Raw genomic sequence first — 11,748 nt, 5'->3', positions numbered from 1 at the left:
GCATCGGTCTGACCTGTTTTGGCTAGTTTTACATGTATCCCTGTGAAAAAACACGTTAGGGGGTCTTAGTTAGCAGAAAATCACAAAAAAAATCAAACCTAACGGCATGGGGGTCTCCGAGTACAGTGGCTCTGCTGATTCTCCTTCACGGCTGGGGTCTTTTTTTTCCAGCTAACATGCACAGAAAATGACGATGAATAAAATGGTCAGAAAATTGCGTGAAACGAGAAACGAGAAGAAGCTCATCAAAGGGGGTTTAGGGTTTCGGCTGCAGTGGCTCCGTCGAACTTTACTTGCACTTTTTAGCTCACCCACTGCCCATTTTGCTCTGATTGGTCATGGATAGACTGGAATCAAATTTTGGGCCGGTAGGGGAGGATTTTACTTTTTTGGCGATCGACGGTGGCTCCAGTGCGGCGGTGGCCGGGGGTCGGTCTCTATCTCCGACGGCTGGTCCTTTTGTAGCACCCGGAAAGGAGGAGAAAAAAAAAAAAAAAAAAAAAAAGGGGCCACGTCAGCAGCCACGTCAGCAGGCCCGGTCAGCAGTCCCGGCCAACCGGGGCCTGCCACGTGGCAAGATCGCGTCACTCCGAAAGGAGCCACGTTGGCGATCCGCGTGGGTGCGATCCGACGGCCCAGATCAATCACGCGATCGGACGGCCCAGATTCAAACGCACGGACGGCCCAGATTCAATCAAAAACGAACGGCCCAGATTAAAACGAAACGAACGGCTGTGATCAAAAGGCAAGGGGTTATAAATAGAACCCCCACACCAGACCAAAAACCCTAGCCGCCAGCCGCTCGCCGGAGAAGACGAACCAGAGGCCGACCGCCGCCACCCGCCGCCACTCGCCGCCGCACCGGGGAAATTTCCGACCGCCGATCGAGGTAAATTTCATACCCCCGACTCGTTTTTCCCCACTGATTCCTCCTATGGCCAAATCGAAGCCGAAATCCCGGCCAAACGGCCGGAATACGCGGCCGAAGCCCAGCGGCGCCGCCGCGCCCCCTCTCAGTTTTTGCCTCCGACGAGGCCCTTCCCGGCCTCCGTTCGATGCAATTTTTATATCACCGTGATCACCATTCTTTTCTCTACAGGTTGACCGAAGCCAAATCACCAAAACACGAACTTCGCCGGAGAGTCGCCGTACCCGAGAGCGCCGCCGCCGGTAAGCTCCGTTTTTCCGTGATTTTTTTGGCCCCCCGAGGGCCCTAGGGTTGTTTTCTGACAAGGACCAATGCGAGTGTGGCCGAATTCGGCCAAAAACGGCCGAAAACAGTCAACCCGAGGCGACTCGCCGCCGTGCCGGAGTTGCGATTTGGGCCGAAAGAGGCCCTGGGCCTAATTTGGATTTTTTTTGGAACCCGTGCAGGTACTGTTAGCGTGTTTCAGTTCCCCGGGAAAAATTCAGGGGAAAATTAGGGACAGCCTGCAGGCGCACTGTGAATCGTATTCGGATCCCGAAAACAAGTAAGGACCCCTCACCCTATTTCCTATCACGGTATTAAAGTTCAAAATGATAAAACAGTATTTCTTGAATTAACGCATGTGTGAAATTGCTTAAGGTTGCTAATGGAGCCCGAGTCTAGTGTGATTGATGATTTACTGTTATTTGGCCTGTTTACAGCTTTAAATGCAAAATGAGGTTTGATGTGTTCATTTTACAGATTTGTGTGCATGTACTACGTTTTTATTAATTATGGGTTGAATGACTGAAAAACTGATACTGTATGTTGTCTGTTTGGTATGAATTACGATTTGCTTGTTTAAATGTGAATTGATGATGCTGATTGAGGAAAAGGAAAAATGAAAGATTGTGTAGACTGATAATTGTATTATGGGGGTCAGCCTGACTAGATATCCTGGGAGATGGTGGACGGACCGGGTCCGTAGGGAACCCTACCGGGATTGTGGTCTCACATGCCGGACGGGGTATGGAGATCTTATGGTTTTGGCGCCCATACCGGACGGGGTATGGGGACGGCCCGTTTCACCCTCATACCGGACGGGGTATTGAGGTTTATGGTTTTGGCGCCCATACCGGACGGGGTATGGGGACGGCCCGTTTCACCCTCATACCGGACGGGGTATTGAGGTTCATGGTTTTGGCGCCCATACCGGACGGGGTATGGGGACGGCCCTGGAAACTGATTATGAATGTTAAAGGTTAACGGGTAGCGGAACCCCTATGGACCCCCACGGATACTAGTAGGCTGGTAAATGAGAAAAAAGATATGTTGTACAATGATTGAATTACAAGAGGCGTGATAAGTGTTATGTTTTACAGCTTAGATTATTCAATGATTATGATAATGTTATTGTTTTTCTCATATTGTTTTCATAAATTCCACCAAGGTAAGTGGATGGTAAAAGTTTTATTATTGATAAAAGGTTTTGTTGTTAATAAACGAGTTTATTGTAAATTATGCTCCATTGGTCTTTTTGTGGTTTTCTACCCACCTTTATCTCCGTGACGGTGAGATATCGTGATGTTCTTACTGGGCTAGTGTAGCTCACTCCTTAATTAACCATTTCAGATCAGGAAGACATGGTTCCCGAGCCCGTTCCGCAGGAGGACGACGAAGGGGATGCCTAGAGACTCTGTAGTCATACGCATAGTTTATTTTCGAGTTTTCTTTCTTAGTTAGTTTAACCTTTTATATTTTAAGTACGTTTGTTTGGTTTTTCGTGTAAGGGATATTAACTGAAATTTTGATCTCGCTTCCGCATTTGATATATTTAAATACTCATTTCATTTTAATATTTTCCGGGGCCGTTACACCTTTGGCTAGAGTTAGAGTTCCTCTACGACGTGATGTTTATACTCATTCTGTGTCGATTTGGGTCGTCCATTCACGTTGACATAGAGTGAGGAGAGTCGTCCGATTGTTGCCTATTTAAGTCGATTGCGTGAGCGAATCTGAACCGTTTATCGTGATTGATTTTGTCTGTCCGATCGTGCCTAAGGAAGGAATAAATCTGAGTTGTTCACGCGCACAGGATCGAATATGGGTCGTCAGATCACTGGGCACGCAGATCGCTCGTTTGGCTTCTCGCGTGGTGCCGACGTTAGCGTGTTTTGCCATGTGGAATGCTCCGATTCGTTAGAACTGCTAATTACGCCTTCCAACGTGGCTAATTTTTTTTTTTTTTTGTATTTTGACCAAAAAAATTTTTTTACCAATTTTCTACAAAATATCTTTCAAATATGTTTCTAACCTAGTTTTCTCAAATAATTTAATAAAATTAAATTAAAATAATTTAAAAATATTTTTTTTTTATTTTTATAATTATCAAAATTAATCTCGAATTAAATTCCGAATCTTCTTTTTAAAAAAAATAACGAAAAAACCAATGGCATGAATAAAACCCAATATAGGATAAGGTTCCCTTCTCAATTATTACTTTGGTAAACGCAATCATAGAAATGAAGATTTTATTACAATTAAAAAAATTAATATTATTAAAGTGTCTTCATTATTCACTCAAAAGATTATAAAATTAGTTTAAATTATGTTGATGGGTCATTTTTGTCTAAATAAAATTATTTCATTTAAAAAATAAAATATAATAATATTTCCGTTATCTTTAAAATTGTAAGATGTATATGAAAAATTTCTACGTTTACATTAGTTAGAGATATTAAAAAATATATTTCAAATTAAAAGTTTAATAAAAGATATTTTATCTGAACTCATGTAAAACTTTTACCCCCCGGTAAAAATCATTTCAGGTTGTTCTTTTGAAAATGTATGATATATATATATATATATATATGAAAAATAAATAATATTATTATAAAAAAAAAATAGTGCAGTTAAATGGGAAAAAGAAAAAAAAAAAAAAAGAATAGACTTGGTGGGTGCTTAGCTGGTGCCAGATAAATATGGGGGTTAAACCACATGGTAGACAGATGTAAGTGTACACATTCACATCACATGTGCACCATGTGCAATTAAACTTTTCCCACTTGGCCCAGTAAATTTTATATATATATATATATATACGGTTTTATATTCTGCTATTTTATATTTAATATATTATTTTTAAAAATATAATTAACCATTATATTTAAAATAAATACAATATATTATTATTCACTTCAGTAAATAATCATTGTTTAAACATCCATTACCTATTACTCAATAGAACACGTGACAATTTTGAAGAAAGTGAAAACATAGTTACCAAAAGTAAAAAAATAGTATAATGAATTTAGATTTCTCCAATCGCATGAAGTTACTTAAGATTAAACTACTTCATGATTAGTAAAATATAACCTTCTTTCAAGAAAACAATTAAAAACTGATCAAGATAAAATTTATCAGTTGAAATGTCAATAATGGGTAGCATTAAAATGACTAATTAAGTTAAATTTTCAACATAAAATTATAAATTTTAATATTGATATATTATTTTAAAAAGAATTATGAGATTACTACTGCAATAATATTTTTACAGCGCTGATGGAGCATATTATTGTAATATTATACATATGGTGTAAATTTAATAATGCAGAGATACGAGCACTGGTGGGCATTGTGGGAGAGTGTCTATCCACCTAGAGGAGTTTTCCACAAGCCAGATGTATATCTACCTGTATCTATAAATACACATATACATATTATATATACATATATGCGTATATGTACATGTACAGGTAGTCCAAGTTTGTGCCAGCCAAACAAAACACAAACACATGAAACCAAATCTAAAGTAAATATTATGTGTTGCAAGACAAGTAATTTTAACCAATATGCGCCCCCCTCAACGAACGAAAAAGAAACCAATTTGGTGGGAAAATATACTAAAATCAATAATAATAATAATAATAATAATAATACTTATTATTATACGATACCCGGTAATTATACACCCTGCAATTTGTACCACAAGCTAAAATAAATATATATATATATATTTTGACTTCTTTGATAATTATGTATATATATATACACATATAATTAGCTGGTATCCATATTCGCACAAATTATTTTGAAATTACCAAAATGTTTAAAAACATAATTCACACTACGGGTGGGTTGATTTTTGAAATTATCGTTGATTTTATTTCTTTTCTTTTTAAAATATATATATATATATATATATGTTGATTTGTGAAAGATTTAAGTGGGGAGAGTGAAACTGAATTTACAGAAATTACAATATTCTTGTGTAAATAATTTTTTTAAAAAAAATCTTAAGAAAATGTGGGAGTTTTATTTATTTAAAAAAATAAAAAAATGAGTGGGCATCAAATTCAGTAACTCAATTATTGAAGGACGTTAAAGAACAAGTGGATTGCACAACATAATATAAATAATGGAAGAAAGTGGGACCCAAGTAATCAATTAGATATTTAATGTTCAAATAATCAACTATATAATAATAACTATAATTAATTTTATTATTTTTCAATTTAAATATTTTCTTAAATTTATTTGCAAGAGAAAATTCACTTGTTTAGATTTGGATTAATTAAACCAGAATTTAGGGGGCCACGTGTGCGAGGGTATTTTGGTCAGTTCGGGGGCTACATTGGTTTTTTACTATTTGCATTTTAGGTAATAATTACGACTATGATGGGTAGTTTGGGTAAATTAATAATATAATATATTTAGAAATATGTAAAGGTGGAAAACATAGTGGTCCAATCATTGCTGTAAGTGATGGTGATTGTAAATTTTACTTAAAATTAAAAAAATATATATATATATTTATGTGTAAACGTCATATAGAAAGAGAGGGAGCGGTAAACGGCACGCAAGTCATTAAATTACAAATGATAAAACTATCTAGTGGTTTTATTTGATTTATTTCTTTTTCAAATATTTAATAAATAATTAAAGTTAACTAATTTTCTTTTTTTTTTTAAATAAAAAACCATCGGAATATAGTTAGTTATTATAATTACTGATTTTAAAAAATTTAAAAATATAATAAATTCAGTAAAATTTAATTAAATTTTATCATCATAGTATTATAAATATTAAATAGCTGAATTTTTTATTTTAATAAATTAAATATTATAAGTTAATTAATTACAGTGAGTTCGTAATATATTTTTATTTATAAAATAGTAAATTTTATATTTTAAAATAAATTTATTTGATATTGAATTGTGGAGTGATAAAAGTATTTATGAAAGGAATCTTGAATAAGTCTGCTATAAAATAATAAATACTTGTACCCTTTTCTTTACTCTCCCAATCATAACTCTCTCTCCCTTATCTTTCTTTTTACGTTAATATTTGTTTTTTTTTTTTTATAAAAATAAAAAAATCTTCTTTGCAGTCAAATATCTCATCCTATACTTCAAATATATTTATATATTTACAAAAATAACATAATACAAATTATAAATTTCACCATATAATTTACTTTTAGTTCATATTGGAGTTTGTCTTTATATTTTTCTGAAATTAATAACCCAAATTTTTAATTTTTTTTTTACTGATGTTAAATTAGTAAACGAAATCAAAAGTAGAAAATGACAAATCTAGACGGAAAATAAAAATCTGAAGGTGGAAATATATATATATTTAAAAAAAAAAAAAAAAGAAGAGGATTGAGTTGCCTCTTGAACAATCTTATCAGTTAGCAGTATATTCATATCAAGTCATTTTCAAAATGGCAAGTGCATGAATAAAAAGTTTCAGAATTTTTTAAAAAACTACTACTTAAATACTTGTTCACCCCTTAATCAATTAATTAATTAAAAATATTTAGTTTTTCCATAATTACGTGCATTTTACGTAATAATAATTAACTAACTACCTTTTAACATATAGTTAACAATTAGAACTAATCTTAATTTTAAACAATAATGGAATTATTTTTAAAAATATTTATTTAATATCATAGGGTAGGTTGGAGGCTAACAGAATTGCCCACCATTTACTTCATTTCATAAATGGCTTGGCCTAATAATAATATGACCGGTTTAATTCAACAGTGGATCCCACTTTAAAATGTCTTCTTTTTTTTTTTTTATCGAACCCAATTTTAAATTAAACGTAACTTTACGTGACAATTTTTTCTTCCACAATTATTGAAAACCATCTCCATCACCCTTTCACACAAAACGACACCGTCCCACTGTTTCATCCCATTAGATTTTTTTTCTTTTAATTATGAAAAAAAAAATCAATAATTTACACGTCAAAAAAAAATATGAATAATAAAGTATTTTAAGGAAAAGTAAATTGAGGAGACAAATCCTCCAGATCATTACTAATCAGGTGGATCTAATCTAATAAACAATAATAATGTGAAAGTAAAGTTGGTCAATCATTAAGAAAGGTCAATGGGATCAAAGGGAGGGGTAATTAAGACATTTCACACTCTAATATATATAGCCACCTGCCACTGAAATCCAAAAGTGCCCCTTAAGAAAGCAAAATTTGAGCAGATCTTCATCTGCAGTTGCACTACCCAATAAAACAATTATTTTATTTTTTTCAAAAATGGAAATTTATTTATTTTTTTATAAAAATTAAAAAGCTGCCGGCTTTTAACTAAATTTAGCTGGACAGACACAAAAAAAAAAAAAAAAAAAAAATCAATTATCACCCAGCTGTTAATATTATTTATTTATTTTCTAATTTTTCGTACATATTTATTATAAGTATATATATCTTTCTGTGCCAAGCTTTTTTTATTTAATTTAATTTACTAAAATAAAAATAATTTAAAAAAAAAAAAAAAAAAAAGAAGAGAGGGAAGATTCCACCGCACAAACAAAAAGGAAAGTGAAAAAAAGAAAATAGTAATAAATTAAAAAAAAAAAAAAAAACCCTTCTTGAGATTGACAAGCAGATCCCCACCGAAATATAAATTAATAAAATCACCCCACCCAGGCATACCCTTCTCCATAAAACCCCTCACACACAGAATTCACCATCTTCCCGTATTATATTTTTATTTTTATTTTTATTTTTATTTACGGGATTTTTTTTTTTTTTTTTTTTCAATTTTTGCCCCTTCCAGAGCTGTAGTCGCTCTCTGTGCAGGGACCAAACCAGATATTTCTCAAAAGAACAAACGGCAATCGGAGAAGGTGGGGATCGTTCATAAGATGCTGCAGGGTGGCGTAGGTAACGCAGCAGCGGCGCCCAGTGTGTTCGGGAGTTCCGGCGATGGCGGCGGGAGCAGCACCACCAGTGGAGCTCATGAAGGAAGTAGCGAAGCTGGAGGAGGCGGAGGTGTACTTGTAGGTCAGGTGAGTGAAGAGGATAAAGGGATTAGGATTGGAGATGACGGTGACCGAGGGTTTGGAGTTAACCGCTGGCCGCGGCAAGAGACGATAGCGCTGTTGAAGATAAGGTCGGAGATGGATGTGGCGTTTCGAGATGCTAGTGTTAAAGGTCCATTGTGGGAAGAGGTCTCCAGGTAAATTGAATTACATGTCTTCTCCTCGTCTCAGTCTTCTTCTTCTTTTCTGGCGGAGATTTGAGCTGGTTTCAACTCATGAGGGCGAGATCTGAGCTGAGTTCATTAGGTTTCTTTATCTATTTTTAAATTCTTTCCATTTCCGGTTCGTTTGTGTGGTTCTCATTTTATTCACTTCTTTATCCTTCTCTCAGATATTACTTTCTTCCTCCTTCTCGTCCTTTTTCTGATTTTAATTCAAAAAAGGAATATGGATAAAGATTTTGAAAAATTACCAGTCGATTTTCGAATTCAGATTCATGTAATTCAGATTTTCTGGCGTACTACTACTGAAATTCTGGACCGTCTTTCTTTTCTTAACCCTTCTCGTTCCCCCTCTCCGATAAATTTCCTAATTAATCAAGCTTAGCCAGCTCTCTCACTATTTAATTTTATCTACCATTTTTAGTGTAATTTTTCTTTTTTCACAAGATGCAAGAATTAACATAATTGAATAATAAAAAGATAAATTCCAACATATCAGTTGTCATTATTTTTTCATGGGATGAGCAACTGTAAATTTTCTCAGTAGAAATTTGTGATTCATCAACTCGTATGATTTGTCTGGATTCTATCCACGATCTTTGTCTATCTTCTTCCATTTCTTCGTCTATTTTATGTGAATATGTTAATGATAATCACAATTTGTTTTATTCTTGAAATATTATATGATAAATACAGGAGTGAAAATTTTCTTTTGGTGTTCTTTCATCAGGAAATTAGCAGAGCTTGGTTATAATCGAAACGCCAAGAAATGTAAGGAGAAATTCGAGAACGTTTACAAATATCATAAAAGGACTAAAGAAGGCCGGACTGGTAAACCCGAGGGCAAGACCTATCGGTTTTTCGACCAGCTAGAAGCTCTCGACACTCAACCTCCGCCTCGAATTTTACCACAACAGCAGCAGCAACCCAGACCTCAAAGCACAGTAATGGCGGCAATGGCAATGCAAACCGCCGTTAATAATATTCCTGCCACCATCACTCATGGCACTGTTCCATCAACAACAACGACATTACCCACAATGTCACAAACTGTTGTTGCAGCTCCGACGATCAATCTTGCACCGGCAGATCCTACAGTTGTACAATCAGTACCGGCACAAGCACCAGTGGCGGCGGCGGCGGCAGCGACCACAAATCCTGCTGGTAATCCTCTCACGACAAGCACTCCGATGTCTTTTGCTAATATATCCATGGAGCTGCTCTCGAATTCAACCTCTTCGTCAACCTCTTCGGATGTAGAATTGGGAGGGAGGCGGAAGAGGAAGAGGAAGTGGAAGGACTTCTTTGAAGGGTTGATGCAGGAGGTGATTGACAAGCAAGAACAGCTTCACAGGAGGTTCATGGAAGCTTTGGAGAAACGGGAGCAAGAAAGACTGATACGAGAAGAAGCATGGCGGGTGCAAGAAATGGCAAGAATCAATAGAGAGCGCGAGATTTTGGCGCAAGAACGAGCAATCACCGCCGAGAAAGACGCAGCAGTCATGGCATTCCTACAAAAATTGTCCGAACGGCAAACCCCCTCGAATCAACCAGTACACAATATCAATACACCTCAGCCGCAGCCGCAGCCACAGCCGCAGCCGCAGTCACAGCCACCATCTCAGCCTGAGCCTCAGCCATTGCCTGCTCGACCTCCTGTGCAGCCTGTACTTCTTCCACCACCATTACCAGAGACGTCAGTGGTTCAGGCGCCGGTAATGAATGTAATGGAAACACAGAAAGCCGATAACGGCAACCAGACATTCTCGCCGGCAAGCTCGTCGAGATGGCCGAAAGTTGAGGTCGAAGCCCTGATAAGACTGAGAACTGAACTCGACTGCAAGTACCAAGAAAACGGACCTAAAGGGCCACTGTGGGAAGAAATTTCGGCCGGGATGAAGAAGCTCGGGTATAACCGAAACGCGAAGAGATGCAAAGAAAAATGGGAGAACATCAACAAGTACTTCAAGAAGGTGAAGGAGAGCAACAAAAAAAGACCAGAGGATTCCAAAACATGTCCCTACTTCCACCAACTCGACGCTCTTTACAGACAGAAAAACAGGCTGGATCATGGCTCCTCCGCCATTAATCAAATCAAGCCCGAAAACTCAGTCCCGCTAATGGTTCGACCTGAGCAGCAATGGCCGCCGCCGCCTCATCCTCATCATCAACAGCGGCCCGATCATCATTCAATAATGGACGACACGAACAGCGAACAGATGGATCACGTTCACGACGACGACGATAAGGACGGTGACGAGGAGGAGGAGGAGGAGGACGAAGAAGGAGGAAGCTACGAGATTGTGCCTAACAAAGCCGTTTCAGTTGGTTCAAGTGAGTGATGCGAAACAACAAGCGATTTTTTTAACGGCGAGATAGAAACAAATTCCGGTGGATATCGGGACGGACTTCCGGCAAATCGGTGAGATTCCGGTGATGAGTAAATTTAATTAATTAATTAACTGGGTGGCAGTAAAATTAAGTAAATTGAAATTTATATATATACACATCTACATACACTTGAGAAATTGGGGGGAGGGGGTAATTAATGAATTAAATTTGTAGAATCAATTAATGCATATAGTCAAGAGAGATTATATGTTTTTAATTATTTTTATAAATTATTTATTTTTTTTTGGACTAAATAATGAGAAAGAATGAAAATAATAAATAAATAAATAAATAAAGAGGGGTTTCAGTTGTATTTTTGTTGATGCTCATGTAGATTTGAGAATTAAACAAAGTGTTTATAATTGCAATGTTTGTTTTTATTATTTTTATAGATTTATATTCTTTTTTTGGAATTATTATTTATTACATTGATTTATATATTGTTGAAATTAATTATTTATATATATAGAAAGCATGGAGGAGCGCATAGGTTTGTAAGAAATGGCTCCTCCAACAAAATGCCAACATCACATGTACTCCATTGGGGTTTTAATAGGGTCCACCTAAAAAAGGAATCTTCTAAGCTGTTATTAATCTCTTCACAACCTAACTTCCATATATATATCTAAACATCTATACATGTATATATATGTGTATTGGGTACATACACGTATGTATGTTTATATGCATGAACATACGTATATATCTAGTTTTAGTTTCTTAGTTATATGTAATCATAGAGGAAATAATGTCACGGGTTTTTATTAATTCCTGATTATGATATATATATATTACAGATTTTGAAGATAACTAATTTAGAAAAAAGAAAAAAAAAAAAAAAAAAAAACTGGGTAGTGTTACTCTAATTAACTCAAGCTTGCAATATTAATTATGATATGTATCAAAATTTATGGATAGTATAATTGGGGGATTTTATTGG

General features: G+C 35.7%; 1 protein-coding gene across 1 annotated transcript; it reads left to right on the top strand.

Moving 5' to 3' along the window:
• Positions 1 to 7,878: 7,878 nt before the first annotated feature.
• Positions 7,879 to 11,121, top strand: LOC110818761 (trihelix transcription factor DF1-like). Its single transcript, XM_022047739.2, has 2 exons — positions 7,879 to 8,393; positions 9,148 to 11,121. Exons 1-2 carry the CDS (start codon positions 8,080 to 8,082, stop codon positions 10,757 to 10,759), a joined length of 1,926 nt encoding a protein of 641 aa, XP_021903431.1. The 5' UTR covers positions 7,879 to 8,079; the 3' UTR covers positions 10,760 to 11,121.
• Positions 11,122 to 11,748: the final 627 nt, after the last annotated feature.

The sequence above is a fragment of the Carica papaya genome, chromosome 1, assembly GCF_054855325.1.
Source record: "Carica papaya isolate Zhongbai chromosome 1, ASM5485532v1, whole genome shotgun sequence".
Lineage (NCBI taxonomy): Eukaryota > Viridiplantae > Streptophyta > Magnoliopsida > Brassicales > Caricaceae > Carica > Carica papaya.
Note: the sequence above shows the minus strand (reverse complement) of the source record. Positions and strands in the feature narration are given on the sequence as shown.